A 16,712-nucleotide genomic window follows, 5' to 3' on the forward strand; every position below is an offset into this window, starting at 1 on the left:
CCTAAATGAATCTCTAATACAGAAATTCAGAGTTTAATAGGACACTGAATAAAAAATGCTGTCTGTGAACGTGTGTGGGCTGCACAGGTTTTAATACACTGACACTATGTGATTTGAAGTAAAAAAACCCAAATCATATGGTTTAAGTACTAATTTGTGTAAGATGTTCAGTGTAATAGCTAATCAAAGACAAGTCCAGGATGCACACTCCAAAAACAGCCCATCCTGTATATTTAAAAAGTTGAATAAAATCTGAGTTTCAGCAAACCATCAGTGGAAAATAAGTAGGAAGCTAAGCTGACCACCCAAGCAGTGTTTTGTTGTTTCATGGTAAAGATTATGGCCCTGATTCTAAAAATCACAGTGTGTGGACGGACAGCTATATCTGTAGAGAACACAATTAACTTCATTGGGGGTTCACAAGGCATGCCAGGCTGCTCATGCACAACGAATTGCAGGGGTGGCCTAGCTGATATTTTCCTTTCATAAAGGTTGTTGGAGAGATTATCTCATATCCATTGGCATTATGGGGCCACAGGACAAAGCTGAATAAAGAATTTCTCTGTGTAATTAATTACTAATGTGTAAAATAATAATATGTGTTGCATCCTACAAATGAATATTGAATTAAGAATGATATTTTTCTCAGGGAATTACAGGTTGAGAAAAGCAGGATTTATTTATTGAAGATATGAACTGATTTATTTCTGTAGATGGTGCTGGACAGCATCAAACCTGGGGTGATTCCTGTGTTGTATGAACATTGCGGAATGACATTGGAAAGCCTCCTTTATTACATAGAAAAGGCTCTGGATGGCCGAAAAGCAAAGAGTATAGGGATTTTTAGCGATGGAGACTCCAGAGAGATCAATTTACTTCAAGGTAGGGGCAGAGAAACTAACTGGGAACATGTCAATGCCATATCATGCTTAGGTATTCCAAAAGGGGAAACAGCATGAAAATGAAAAGTTAATCAAACTAGCAAATTGGTCACTGATCCAACTGTAATGTGTTTCTGGCAGGTGGACCTCTGTACCTTCCATTGTAATCAATAGGACTCACCCCAGGAGCAGGGGCTGCCTGGATGTAAAAGCTTGTAGGATCAAGGGCTTGGTAATTAGTTAAAAGCCAGAGAAAATATGACAAAAAGATGCCATGGTAGAGCCATCTCTGCTGTCATAAAAAAGGAGATTAGACACATGATGCTAGTCCAAAGTAACTAAAGGTCTGACCATGAGGTTAAATAAGGGATAAAAGGAAGACAGGAAAGAGAAACAAGCCGGCACAGAGGCGCAAAGAAAAAAAGTAATGACCAGAAGAGAGAGAATACATGGTACAGAGAATAGGGAACAGAGAGAGAGAAAAAGAAGTTACTAAAGAAATGGAGGACAAGAAATCGCTCAGGTTTGAAAGTTAGCATATTGCCCTCAAAAAAGAGATTTGAGGGAAGACTGTGTAAGTCATGGGAAGGGAAGTAATGGTATGAGTACAGGAGGGAAGAATTTTGAGCAGAATGAAAACCCTCATGGACATTTTATTTATTTCATTGACTTTTATTTAAATGATTTTCCAGGCTGCAGAATCAGTATTGAGAACATTCTGAGCCCTGAAGTGAGAGAATTTTGGGAGAAGCTAGGTTGTGTCATGTCTCCAGAGGAAGGTGGTCATGTGGACATCTTTGTTCCTCTGGCAGCATCAGGTCAGTTTTGTTTGAACTTCTGCCATGAGGGAGAATCTCCCACTCCATTGCGTATGTGTTCACTATTGAGTAGGGCTTGTTGCAATTGAGGCTGGTAGAAAATTGGGTTCTTTCTGTGGAGAATTTTGTCTTTTCATTGAAAAAAATCTGAATACCGGAATAGTTTTGTGGGAGTTGTAGTTTGGGTGCCTCTTGTCCCCATTCTCCTCTGTGGGTCAACCCCCAGAGCTAGACAACATCTCTTATGATCCACCACAGGTATGAGGCTTCTGTTATGCACAGAGGAATGACTGTGATGCATCGTGGGACATATAGTCCAGCCAAGAAGCCTGGCTTACAGAGGAAAAGGGGGACATAGGGCATCCAAACAGCTCACATTAGACACAGTGGTAGCTGAGAGGGGGACAGTTTAACGTCAAACCAAACTAAAACATTGCTTTTCAATTTGGTTCCACAAATCACATTTTTCAGAATAGAAATTTTTGACTTTGTCTGAAAGTTTTTGCTCTTTGCAGAAAAGTCAAAATTTTCCACTGGATGAGGTGGGGGAAGAGTCTCTTTCAACCAGCTCTATTTGGGGCTGGGGCTAGGGCAGGGAGAATCTTTTTGTTCTGTGTTTGTACAGTACCTAGCACAAAGGGGTCCTGCTCCATGACTAGAACTCATAGGTGCTATAATACAGATGATGAGGGTACAGAGTCCATTAGAAAGCAGAATAGTTTCACACAGCTGCTGAGCTTAGTAAAGAGACAGATATATTCTATTTCTCTCATTCTCTTCAATTACCTCAGTCTGTTTGGGAGATATTAAAGGCTGATCTTGCAAGGTGCTGAGCAAGCACCAGAATCTGTCATTTGCTCAGCCTTGCAGGGTCATCCCCTTAGCTGGCATCAAGGCAGGTCATTACAAGAACTAAGGAATAGTATCCACTCCTATTTTGTTATTTTTCTTGTCTTGGAAGGAATAAAATGCACCTCAAAGCTCTATTCTTCTCAGGGACCCCACAATCTCACAATGTGTGTCTTTTCATTGACATTAGAACGAAACTGGAGTTATTTTTCTTCATTAGGGATCTCACGCCAAAAACAACTTTTCTAGTTTTTTGTCCATGTTAATGGATGTGATTGTTCCTTCACAGCGTCATTTTGTTAAGATACACAGGACATCTTTCATGCCATTGGTAAATATAGTAGAGTTTTCAGAATAATATGATAAAAAGCATAAAAAGTACTGTTTTTCTGTGACATTTTCATCTAGCCTTGAAAAAAAGTTTAGATCTCTTTTGGTTTCAGATGAATAATAGCAGCATGGAGAAAAAGAATTGGCTAGTGTACTGTAGTGGCTATATGATGTTAGTGATGTAAATAATACAGAATTTTATGAACTAGAAAAAAGAATGCATCTTTTCAGAGGCAGGGATGGAAGTCCTTTCCCAGCTGACTCAGCTAACTGGTGTGCTCTTCAGAACCCCTACAGGAATTGCAACTGGATCTTATCAGCACAGTAAGTACAGAAAGCTGTTATACACATTTATAAAGGGAGCTATGTGGCACATCTGGTATTTGGCCACATTTTACATGGCTTGGCCCATAAGCAAAGTAAGAATTATTAGATAAAAGCAAGAGAAAATTATTCTAAACCTGCTTTTGGAAAATGACAGGTAGAAGTAGGTGTATAGAGGAAGGATGTTGGCATTTGATTAATTTTAGATGGCTAGTATTATTTACTGAAGACCCAGTGTCATACTCTAAAATCAAATCACAGATTTACATGATAGTGATCTTCAAATACTTGAAAGGCTGCCATAAAAAAGATGGAGAAAAGGTGTTCTTTTGCCACTGAGGTTCAAGATGCAATGGGTTCACACTCCAGAATAGCGGATTTAGATTAAATCTCAGGAAAAACTTCCTAAGTGTAAAACCAATAGGACAATGGAACAGACTGCCTAGAGAGGTTGTGGAACCTCCTTCACTGGAGGTTTTCAAAAGGAGGCTGGATAAATCATCTGTATTGGATGGTTTAGATGCAATAACTCTTGCATCTTGGCATGGGGTTAGATTACACCCTTATGGTGTCTTCTAAACTATAATTCTACAGGTTTATAACTTTGGCTACACTATTCTGCCATATTTTAAAAATTCCATTTCAGGAACAACTAAGTACTGTTTGATGTAATACTATCTGCCTGTCAGGTTAGCATAATGAAGGACAGAGGGGTTAAAGGGTAGGTGTCTCAAAGTATACATTGAGCAGAGTGAATGGGTGGGAAGAGAGGATCGTCTGGTACAGTCACATCTATATTCAGATGCTTCAAGGTCCCTGTTTTGTATGAACCATGCAATGCATGTAAAAGTGTAATTAGCAGAGGTTTCAGGTCCTGAATAAACTTGAATTTGCAAAATCCATTATGCTTTCAAAAGGGGATGTGTTTGACATTCTGTCACAGATCACTAAAAATCTATGCTTGGTGCGATCTTCTGATTCAGCATCAGAAAGTCCACTACCAACATCTTGTAGTTGTGGAAAGCCCTAGGTATAATCATGGTATCAGAAACTCAGTCAGTCTCCCGTTGAAAGGGCATCAAACTCTACTTTAGTGTCAATTACATTTTATTGCCATACTAATAAAAGTCAGAATTCTCCAGAACGATCTGAAATTTATAGCAGAGTAAACCAGGAAACAATTAATTTGTCATGATACTGTAACCACTTTTTGACCAGAGTGGTTAGCCAACATTTGGGGACTTGCATATTGTCTCTGATGGGAGGAGAAATTGATGGTGGAGTCAGGTATTTCTTTGATTCAGTCCTGTTTGTTTACTAAGAATGTACAAAGTCCTGTACATGTTTCCCTCAACATAGTAGGAATCAAACAGGAGATAGTTTCTTTGGTCAGAGTTCCAAATCTCTTTCAGGCAGTTCTCTGCTCAAAAGCTCATACTTTCAGATTTTGTTCTCAGTCAAATGCTATCCAGGCTTCTTAATTCTCTGCGTGCTTCTGCTGCAGACACACAGCTCTACCAAATCAGTACACCAGCTCCTGCATTGCTATATCAGTCTCCAGGGAAACACCTAAGGCTACATGGTTCAACTTCTACTCAAGCCTCGCTGGGTGCCTGCATTTTGGGTTGTGGGTTCTATTGTTTCAGCTAAATGTTCCATAAAGGAGCTTATTTCTTACACTTATGCTGAATGAAGGGCAATGGTTACAGCTACCAGTTTCAGTGAGGTTTTTGCCTAACACCCAGCATAAAAATATCAGTCCTTAGTGAATGGCTGGGAAAACAGAAGGATGGACCTCCCACCTCCACCTACTTCACTGAAGTAAAACTACAGACATGGCTCAGACTGACAGAGCTCCTGGAGGAGGCACTGAAATCTGTCCGGAAGCAGATGCAACCATATTTAAGTGAGCTGCAGAAGAGTATTAGTGGCCGGATTATTGGTAAGATTTGTCGTTTTTCCTTTTTTAAACACTTATAAAACAAATAGTTCCTCAAAAAGGGTAAGAAAAAGACTTGAAATCTCTCCCCTCGCCCCCCAAACTTTCATGGAAACATCACAACTTTAGAACTTGTCTCTTCCTTTCCCCTTTTCTCCTGTGTCTATTTTGATGAGCAAACATTGTCTTCTGTGTCTGTGATGCACATTGTACATGACAAGTATTAAAAATAACCTACTACAGAATGAATACTTCCAATGCATGTGTCAGCTAACACAAAGGGGCAAATGAATGGGAGAGTTATCTGCATGATCAAAACAAAGAGTGCTAAAAAAGTTATTCAGTTGTTTTTAATAAAGTATTATATCCTTCAGCAAACTAGGTCATTCGGTAATAAGTGTGACTGCCCAAATATATGGCATCTGAACTTGCATTAAGATGTTCAGACCAGAAACCATTGCTTGCAGTTTACCTAGCTTAGGCCCCTTCTGCATCAATGCATGTGTACTACGACACCAAGACTATCTATGCCCAAGAAAAGCCTTGTCAGAACGAATGCTCAAAAACAAGAGCATTGTGGAGATCTGTAGATGTTATATTGGAAGAACTCCAGTTACTGATAGGGCAATCTACTTTTCTCCTAAAGAGATGTCTTTCAGCACACACTACATTCAGAGTATCAAGCAGTAAACTGTCTCCATGAAGAGGGTAAGGTTACATTAAATGGGTCTAGGAAACCTCTCTCAAAGTTGTTTTCTGACCCCAATGTCTGTGTTTAGACAATATCCTTTAAAGCTGTCATACAGGCCCGCCAACAAGGGGAGGGAGGGAAGGGGCAAAGGGGGCAATTGCTTTTAAATTGGCCAGGCAGGCCACAGGGCTCCTGGGCGCGTGCGGGTTGGTACTGGCAGCAGCCAAGGCAGCCGGGTGGGCATGTGGAAGCCCTGGCCATGTCAGAAGAGCATGCCCAGCAGCTCACTGGGCGGTAGCAGCTTGCTGGGCACCAACCAGTGCAGGTGCAGCACCACTCAAATATCAGGTGGACCGCGGGCCCAGCTTGTGCGAGTGTGCACCAGCTGCCACATATGGTCCAGCTCCGCACCCATGTGGTGACGCCACGCCGGACCAGCAGCCGCGTAGGGCTCAGCTACAGCCTGCCCTGCACGATGTGCAGCGGCAACCCATTGACTGTTCTGCCCTGGAGCCCAGAATTGCTGTCAGCAGGCCTGCTGCCACAGGTCTGAGATGTCCCTATACTGGCATAATGCCAAAGAAATGACTCTGCTTGATTCAGATCTCAGGCTGAGTTTGCAGGGCTAGCAGTGGTAGGTAAAAATATATATTTTTTAAATCCAGAAAGTGAGCGCATTTGCTACCATGTGATTGAGACAAAATTGTGGGACCTGGCAATGCCATGTCTAGAGTGCTTTTGCAGAGCAGACACACACTTTGACCTTGCCTACACCGGATTTATATTTGCAGTGTCTAAGGCATTGGTGCAGCTACATCATTGTAGGTAGACTAGTGGCTAAAAACCCCAGTGTAGACCAGTTCCCTTTTGTTTGAATGCCCAAAAAAATGTCAGCCTGCATGTGCGGTTGCCTATTTCCCTGACTAGAATATAGTGACTATTGTTAATGGCTATCAGGCAAGCTTATCATATCTGTTTAAAGGAGTAACTTACAATTAATGATCTTGTATTTTCAGGTCAGTTTATGTTTGATGCCATGAGCAGAGCTAAAGTACATACTAATAGAGAAACAGCCCAGACTTTCACTGATGGATTAGCTGAACTGTCAAAAAGAAGCTATGTAAGTAAAATTGCAAGGTTTTTAATAGTCGAATGATGTGGTATTTAAGGTTATTTGCAGACCTCTTCCCATTTCAGTGACTGTTGTACTAGGCTTGATGAATATTTGAGGCTTTGTTTTTTTTTAATAAGTTCAGATACCTATTGACATGCTGGATCAGCCCACAAATACATAGGTAGGTGACGATCCATAGCTCTGAATAGGGTAGTCGCATGTCACACTTGCTTTTTCCTGGTTTGGAGTCCAAATTAGCAACGGGTTCTTTAAGAGTGGATGCTGAATGGGATGCTGGCACAGATTGCACAGTGCTTCAGACTTTCCTAGTCAATCAGCCACTCCAATTAAGCATGAGAATCAAAATCCTGGAAGGAGTGACATTAGAGCCCATATCTCCCAATACTAAAAGAAGCCATCCTGCACTGGAGAGAGAACACAGCATGGAGAAGAGGAGTGGGATTTCTACTGAGGACAATTCTGAGCACTGTTCTGGGTGAATGGAGGTCATGGTGGTGTGATGGATTCCCTGGAGTGCAACCTGGAACTGGGGTACCACTGAGCCCTGTGGCTTACCAACCTGGGATCCCTCGCACTGTGATGCTGTGAAAAACTGCAAACCTCTCCAAGTACTGCACTTATACAGCCATCCACAGGCAGGGATGCACCCAGCTGAGTTACATGAATGTGTCCCCTAGCCATTCATGAACTAACAAGAGAGAGGCTCCAGCCAATTCTCCCAGCTCCCTAGCCTAGGACCCCAGGATGTACCATCCTGTCTTGGTCAGAAGCCTGAGCAGCATAAGTTTATTACCCAGTCCACCCCTCCCTCAATGTGGAGAGGGCATGCACCAGCTTTTGTACACTAAGCAGATTTTCCAGGCATGTCAACACACTGTTAAGATAAAATATAAAACAGATTTATTAACTATAGAAACATTTTAAGTGATTATAAGTAGTAAGCATACAGATCAAAGTTGGTTACGTAAGAAATAAAAGTAAAATTGCAATCTGTTTTATAAAACTAGACAGGATTTGAATCAAGCAGTGTCTCACCTGGATAATATAGTTCCTTCAGACACAAGCTGGGATTCTCCTTTCCAGTCTGGTACTATCTCCCCAGTTCAGTCTTTGTTCTCCAGATGTGTTTCCAGGTGTTGAGTTGTGGGGGGGGGAGAGGCCAAGTGATGTCACTTCCCCTCTTTTATAGTTTTCTATGGGTCAAGCAGTCTCCATTGTCTAGGTGCTCTCTCTGAGAAGTCTCTATTGTATACAATAGTCCCTAGGATAGTTGTTGTGAGGTGGATTACTTTAATGGGCCATCAGCAGCATCTGGTTGCTCCATTGTTGCACCTGAAAGGCTGGTTGTGGGTGTTCCCAACCTCACAACATTTCAGTAACACACACATAGTAAAACTTCATAACTTCACACACAATGATAGCACATACACTCCAACAGGATATTAATGTTCAACAGATCAAGACTTTTAAAATGATACCTCACAAGGCATACTTTGTACAAAACCTATCATAATTATATCACCGTGGTAAATCTGGGCATGCCAGAGTACTGCTTTGCAGCGTAGCATGCCACCAATGGAAAAAATGTTGGAATTTATTAAATAATTTTTCCTGCACTCCTGTAAAATGGAGCAGAGGTACAGGGTGTTGAAAAATTCTGTTGTTGGGTTTAAATACTATTTTTCATTACAAATTGAATAGGGTAATATTAAAACCTTTGCCAAACTGTGCCATACAGTCAGAAATGCATTACCCCTCCCACCAGCGGCATATTCCAGGAGGGAGTCGGTTGTCATGGTAGAGTGAATACTGGCAGTATTGCAGGACATAAAGAAAGTAAGATTTAAGCTAAATGCTCTTAATGATCCTTTTCGGATGGCTTTTGAGGGTCTCCAACACATGTTCTTAAACCTAAAGAAATTTTATACAGACGGATCACATTTAAGGGGAGAGAAAAGAACAGAATAGCAAAAATAGAAACTGAAGCTTCTCTCTGGTGTTGATTTTCATTTGCAACCTCACTGCTGGAAAAAAACAGGCTTAGCCCATGGTCTAATCAGCCACTTCAAAAACCGTCAAACTTGTACCAGATTGGGCTGTTTAGGGGATTGCTTTTATCTTCCTCTTTCTGGTCACAGGTTTACAGCAGTGTTGCAAAATATACAGTCTTGGTCAGCTAAGCCAGACTCTAACTAGAAGGAAAAAGGAGAGGAATAGGAAAGAGAAGAAATAAGGTAGGGAAGGAAAAAGACACATGAGGGGCTGGGGGATGAAATCTTACATCCAAGTGGGGTTGGAATAGAGCCAGTGGAAAGTAGCAGTGTCACTTGGTCTGGTCAGGTCAGGACAGGACATCTCTCAGGATCAGGATGACAAAGGCCCAGAGTCCCAGGAGATGGTGAGAGTGGCAGCCATGATGGTGAAGCTCGCTTCAGTAGTAATTTTTTCTCCCTAAGATCTCTTTAAGAACCCCAAAAGGGAGTGATATGTGGAATATCCCATCCCTTCATTATTTTGTCCAGCAATTAGGCCTATTTTCCCAAGCATCAACTTTGGTCCATTGATTTCCAGTCCTTTACTCCTTGTTTACCAGGTGTGATCTTAACACAGTCTGAGTTATATCAGTGGGCCTTTTGATTTGAACTAATTTAGTCTGTCTCGATTTTCCTATCATCATTTTTGGTTGTAGGTTATTGTGACACTTCACTCACTTTTTACAGCTGAGCTCACAATTAAGGTAAATTTGTAGGCCCAGTTATCTTCATCCCTTGTGGATGCAATAAGTGTTAACAAGTCAAATCCACTGGATCAGTCAGCATGAACCCCAGTCTCCTCCTCTCTCTCCTTCAGCCCACCCAGACTTGAATTTACAAGATCTTCAGCCACCATTGGCACAGGGATTGAAATTCTGAATCTCCTCCCCAAATTTCAACCTGTCTTGACTTTGGGGCGTGTCATCCCCATATAAATACACACTGTTGCTTATAAAGACGTAGCCATTAACACACTATCCCACTAGCACCTCATGATAACCCATTTTAGTGTGAAATTTACCCATTTTGACCTTGAATAATGTTTATCTTAATTTTATTTTTGGTTACTTAGGAAAATCCTTTGGAATTTCCAACATTTTTTCCTGCTGAGGAAGTATAATACAGAGAGCTTAGCAGACAGAGCTTGACATATGGTGACTAGAAGACAAATCTTGGTGCATTCATTAAGGAAGAGTGACCTCTTTCAGTGCAGCTCACTAGCCAGGGGCTAGCAGCTGCAGTGGGTTAATGCGCTTACCTTTCCATTCTTGAGGTCTAGCGTCAGTTCCTGTTTTAGGTCACAAAATAATATACATTTGGTGACCTCACTTTCGTCCTAATGGATCATTAGTCTGCATCATAAATCCACTGCTCCGGTTGAACTAGTGCTTAATCTGCTTATAAATGAAGTAAGAGGAATATAGATCCTCAAGAAACTGCTTGGAGAAAAGGGGGCCTGAGCACTGGAAGCTAAATTTGATTTTCATAGCTAGAATAAACACTACCTGTCAAAGTTATGATAAACAAAGACATCTATTGTTAATGATAGAGCTGCAGAGCTTTAAGTATGTTATCTCAAGGGATTGTTACCCAGAGGAATAGTCTTAGTGCACTAAGATTTCCAAAGTTAATAACATTTCCCAATGAGCCATCAGCTGTTATGACCAATCACATAAATACATATTTAGCTTTCTGTTAGCCCATGAAGTTGGCCATTATGAAGTTAGATTTTTCATTTGTGCATAAACTATACTGCTCAAGTTCAACAGTGGATTTTTCAAATACTAAACAGCAGTCACATATATATATATATAAAAACCTGACATGAGAATAAATATTTTAAATACCACTATATTTCCTATTTTAAAAAAATTACTGCTAACACCAACATTTAATGTATGGACTGAAAGCATTTGAGCAACACAAGAATACATACACAGAAAACCACATGTGATTTTTTAAAACTTATAGCCAACAGGAAGGATCTGGTTAGCTCTCAGGGAATAGCAAAGCAAAGTACACAACTTTCATAGAACAGCAAACAGCAAGCTAAGGCCCCAGCCCTGCAATTCATTGCACATGAGCAAAACTCTGGGCCCTGTGGAGCCACACCACTGAGGTCCACCTGGGCACAGGGGTTCTGACCACACACCAATTACAGGCTGGCTTTGTAAAAAGGCTTTGTGGGCACTCTTGTGATAATGGTCTCACTGTGGCACTGACCCTATAATGACTTGCACACATGCTTAATTTAAAGCATGTGAGGAGTCCTGTGGAAGTCACCATGCATACTCATGTGCTGAAAGTTACACACACATGTAAGTCTGCAAGAATGGGACTGCTTTTTGTTTGGGGAATTGAAAATATATCCCCCTCCTGAGCTGAGATCCCAAGGTGAAGTCAAGCTCATGTAAATTACGATGACCGAGTTACAGCATAAACACTCAACAATAAACACAGTAAATAGCATCACTAGTTAATGTTTCTTATATAGATGCTATAGTGCCAATTATCTATAGAATACTAATCCTAGTAAGCTATGAAATGATGTATGAAAAAAAGCTTCTGTTTAATCCTCAGGAGGATGCAAAAGAGGCTGCCACCCTGAGCCAAAAGCCTAACTGCAGCATCAGAGCAAATGAACCAACATTTGAGGCAGTGGCTCAGTTGGTAAGGAAATCAATGATTCGTAATACCTTATTGTCTTCTGTGATGTACATGTTGGACCTGTAGTTTCTTTCCTACAGGAAAATATTGAGAAAAGTGAAAAAACTCCAGCAAAGTAGATACTGACAATGTATCTAGTCAAGTTATCAGAGGGGTAGCCACGTTAGTCTGTATCCACAAAAACAACGAGGAGGCTGGTGGCACCTTAAAGACGAACAAATTTATTTGGGCATAAGCTTTCGTGGGTAAAAACCCCACTTCTTCAGATGCACAAATGTATCTAGTATTTTTTTTAAATTGTTACCCCTTATGTGAATGTCCAAAAATCATAATTCTGTTGGAATTTAGTTTGCAAGCAGACCTTAGAAAGGGATGCAACACTTCATATTATTTTTGTTGTGACTACACATGTACCTTACACATAGTTCATCCTCTGCCTCTTTGGAGTTAAAGCTTAGTCTTGTTTATGTTCTGTAATCAAGGGAATTATCATGCTTCTAGATAAACAAGAATCTTTGTTCTCTTTGAGAACCTTAAAGTGGTATTATGCTCTACTAAGGGTGAGATCTGGGTTTGAATCCCAAAATCAGACACTTCGGGTGAAATCCTAGCTCCACAGAAGTAAATTGCAAAACTCCTGTTGATGTCATGGGACCAGGATTTCACCCTTAATCTCAGTTTGAATGAAAAAAGAATGCCTATGCAAGTGACATACTGAGCTGCCAGGAAAATGGGGAAGGGGAAAAATCGATTTTGCTCAAGCAGTGCTGCCTAGCCTTCTCTGTTCAAACATAGGTTTCCCCCGAACCACCTTTGAATTTTTTTTTTTTTAAATAAACACGTTGATTCCGCAGTGGGGACAGGATTATCAGCAGGGTTTCAGACTTAGACTGGAAGTTTTTCTAAAAGATCCGCTCTAGGAATTATTCTGGGAAATTTCCACGGCCTGTGTTACACAGGAGGTGAGACTAGATGCAGATATCCATGGATAGAAATCGGTATCTGCAGGCCACAGGACTCTCTCGGGAACTGCAGCGGTGAAAGGAGCAGAACATGGGGCCACCATTCTCAGGAGCCAGAGACCCACACTGGCAGCTCCTCCGGCATGGTTGTACCACCTGCAGGCCCGCTCCCAGCCCTGCCCGTCCCTTCCACGCAGCTATCTGCATCTCCTGTCTGGGAGTGTGTGCACTGCTTGAACACAAGAGCGTGACCAGGGACAGCTGCTGCTGAGCCTGATGTCCACCCCAGTGGGCAGTGGGAGGGCAGTACAGATGCACTGGAGGAGCTGTTGGCGTGGGCTCCGAGGAGCAGCAGCCCCACATTCTACTACTTTCGCCGGTACTGTTTCTGGGAGAGTCCTGTGGTTCCACGGATACCAATTTATATCCGCAGATACAAATTTTTATCCACGGAGGGATCTATGGATGATCACAGTGATCGCTGCTGACCTTAAAATATTAAATGTATGAAACCGGAGTTTTTGAAGTTTAGGATATAGATTAAAGTGTTGACAAGGGTATTTCCCTCCCTCTCTCCTGGGGTGGGGGAGGGAGAGACATTGTAACTGTTTGGGGCACTCTATTGTGTGTGTTGGACTTGCACGTATGTGCGTTTGGGCAAGGAAGAGGTACAGAGAAAAATTACTGATAAACATCAATAGTTTTTCTTCTTGGGTGTATCAAAACCAGTAGGTCATATTGCAATGGTGCAAGCAGGTATTATGTTCTGTCCCTTTTTCATTGTTTTCTGGTCCTCCTCCAGCCCCAGGCCTTTTATTGTAAAGATAACCTCTTCTAACTTACTCTCCTTGTTCTGATTGTAGGATAAAAAACTTGAGAAGGACACCGCAGACGGACGAACTAAATTTGCCAGGGAGCTGCTGACAAGTGAGAAGAACTATGTATGCATACTGAAAACTGTGAGGGATGTTTATGTTACACCACTGAAAGCAGCATTAGCATCAAATCGAGCCATCCTAAGTCATGCTAATGTTAAAATCATCTTCTCTGATATCTTGGATGCCTTACAACTCAATAGGTATATTCTATATGCTGCATTTTAAATTTACTAAGAGTTTTAAATGTTTTGGGTTAGACAAAAGCCAAAACAGTGCCGTTGCTGCACAGGTTATCAACATCTGTTAATGTTCCGTGACAAAGAGAAAGACTGGCCAGAATAGGACACTACGCTCCTGACTGAGGCATAGGACTTAATTAGCAGCCATCCCTCCAATCTTGGTTGACTTTTCAGGCAGATGCTTTTGGAAAGCAACGGTATCATTACTTACTGACCTTACCTGTGAACAGTGGCACACAATGCGGGGCTTTGCAGAATATGACCAGACCATCAACATGAAAAATTAAAATCTTGTTTCCGTTTTGGTGAAATTACTATAGATTTTACACCCTGAATGATACAAAAGTATAAAATCCTGCCTGGCTAGAACTAGTTGAGAAAATGCTGAATCCGATGAGAAAGCACAGTACTAAGATAAAAAAGAGTTATATATTGTGGAGGCAGCGTAGTCCAGAGAACAGGATACTTGATTAAGAGTCAGGAGTCTAGGGGGCATTCCCCGCTCTGTCACTGACTCATGGTGTGATCTTGGGCTACTCAATCTCTGCCTCAGTTTCCCCATATTTCTTAAATTAATCATCTTATACTTACCACATTTGAAAGGGCTTTTGAGAACTATAAATAAATCATGCCCTGTAAGTGCTAGGTATTTATCAGTCTGAGAGCAATGGTAATATACAGGATGAAAGAAACTGGACTCTTATTCTACAACTATCCCTTTGAAGTTTTAAGATGCTTGAAATGTCAGTAATAATGAGAGTTCTGATCCTGGAATCATGTGTGAATGGACATATCCTGCATCTGCCCAGAGCCCCACTGACGTCAGCGAGGCTCTGCACTGGCACAGGAGTTCTCTGCATAAATCTGATTGCAGAATCATGGGCTAGAGAGAGGCTCAAACGAAACTCCAGAACTGTAGTTCTCAGTCAAAGTTCATAGCTCAAACCTCTCTCTAGTGGGTCAGAGTTGGACACCCCACACTTTGGATCTGGATTCTGAATCCTGAAGTTCAAGAATTTTCTTTACTGTAGTTTTGGTTCTGCCCACAATAGAAATATGAAGGTCAGATCAGAATAAGTTCCATGTTTTTGCTTCATGCCCAACTCTAGTAACGTTTAAAAAAATCCGTTTCAGTGTCAACTATTGCAAGTCTACAAACAGAAAGGAAGAGACTAGGATAAATAGTGAATTAAACAAGCAACATGATTTGGAACAGACTGCAAGGAAAACTGAGCTTAGTAAAACATGGTTACATAATAAAAGGAAGACATCACAAGAACGTAAGCTGGAGATCTGGTTACTGACATAGTTAAAAGATGAAAAGTTATTTTAAACTTTGGATAAATAAAATCTATAAGAGCTCAAAGCTGAGGTAATGTAAAAAACAAACTAAAATACCCCACCCTCCCATTGGAACACATCTGTCAAACATCTGAGAAGATGTCGGCATTAAGCAAACAAAGGAAAAGTACCAAAGAAAGTTCCATTAATCTAGATTCTAAGTGTTCAGACTGATGCAAGAGGTACAGATTTTAACAATGATTTTATAATATATGCCAGGAATTGAGATACGATTAATCTTACCAAGAAAAATCCACATAATCATGTTTTTATTTTCCTTGCAAGCTCTATGTGTACATTTCCCATTCCTGCAGTTTGAAAAAAAATTAGTTGCAATTCAGATGATTAAAAATAGATCCCAGGCCAACATTACACAACAGTCTCACATTCATTGGTCCTATGGTAGCTACTTGGAACTGGGGCATCAGTAGTTGAGAAACAGATATCCTATCAGTGAAAAAATATATACATTTCCTTATGCAAAACTTTGGATAGCCTAAAAGAGGGTAGCGTTGTAAATCTTTCAAGGCAGTAAAAAAGGGCTGATTTTATAAGCTACCCACATTTTTAAGGTTTAAATGATAAAGAACTTCTATTTATATCATAACTATCATCCAGACAGATCCCAAAGCACTTTATAAGATATACAGAAATCACTTCACTGCCAGCTCTGGGATGAAAACATGGCAATTGTTTAACAGCGTACATAAACTCTAAACAGCACGCTAGAACAAGAATGAGAAAACTGTATCCAATTAAAACTAGAGCAGGATTTATTTATTTTTAACACTAAGAAGAATGTAGTTATCCAAACAGTAATTTGTCCAGGAAACTGTGGAAAGACAAACATCTCTCTCTATTTATTTCAAATGCAGGCAGTTTTTAAATGAGCTGACAGAAAGACTTCAGGAATGGAGTCCATCCCAGTGCTTGGGTGAAATATTCACTCAATTTGGCTGGCAGCTTCAAACATACACAAACTTCTTCAACAACTACAGTGTCATTCTGAAAACCATTGATATGGTAAGTACTATATGACTGTGAAAATACATCATACGCCAGTCTAATGCTCACATTTATTTTGTCGGAAATGCAAGCTAATATTCACACTTAATTTGGTAGAAGAAGAATTTGTTTTAATGAATTATGTTTCTTTCTATGGAATCCATTCCAATATTGATATTCTTGGTATGCCAAAATTCTAAAACCCAGGAAAATACCAGTCCTACTACAGAAGTTGCATGAAAATCAAAGGGATGATAGTCAATTAGCCTCTGCTTCTTTGAAGTCTTTATAGGGTTAAATTTGCCTTAATAAATCTGCCATTTAACACCTGTAGTGGATGTACATTCCTGATGAAGATTTTAGAAATGCCGAAGCAGTCACTTGTATGAACATATACCCTAATGCACGTACAAGGTGGGGTTTGCTTGCAAACATAGCTGTATGGGTGCGCTAATCCTTATTATGTGTCTAAGTTGGGTACGTACAAATGTTTGTCTGCTTTATTGAAAGACTATTGTTTTTACACACACACACAGTCTCCCAATTAAAAACCATCAGCATGCCTTCAAAGCACATGGCACATGCACAGAGATAGAACCTTGGTAGCCACCAGTTTTCTT

The 16,712-nt window shown here is 40.7% G+C and overlaps 1 protein-coding gene across 7 annotated transcripts in view; it reads left to right on the forward strand.

Moving 5' to 3' along the window:
- Positions 1-16,712, forward strand: part of LOC144262830 (coiled-coil domain-containing protein 28A) — a 72,925-nt gene that overhangs the window by 29,817 nt on the left and 26,396 nt on the right. For all 7 annotated transcript variants that reach the window (XM_077813119.1, XM_077813122.1, XM_077813121.1 and 4 more), the window contains 8 exons: positions 714-882; positions 1,574-1,699; positions 3,110-3,202; positions 4,962-5,144; positions 6,849-6,952; positions 11,581-11,670; positions 13,493-13,707; positions 15,963-16,110. In XM_077813119.1, the coding sequence (XP_077669245.1) occupies positions 714-882; positions 1,574-1,699; positions 3,110-3,202; positions 4,962-5,144; positions 6,849-6,952; positions 11,581-11,670; positions 13,493-13,707; positions 15,963-16,110 (1,128 nt within the window). The remainder of the gene's footprint in view (positions 1-713; positions 883-1,573; positions 1,700-3,109; positions 3,203-4,961; positions 5,145-6,848; positions 6,953-11,580; positions 11,671-13,492; positions 13,708-15,962; positions 16,111-16,712) is intronic.

This window comes from Eretmochelys imbricata, chromosome 3 (genome assembly GCF_965152235.1).
Source record: "Eretmochelys imbricata isolate rEreImb1 chromosome 3, rEreImb1.hap1, whole genome shotgun sequence".
In the NCBI taxonomy this organism is placed as follows: Eukaryota; Metazoa; Chordata; order Testudines; family Cheloniidae; genus Eretmochelys; species Eretmochelys imbricata.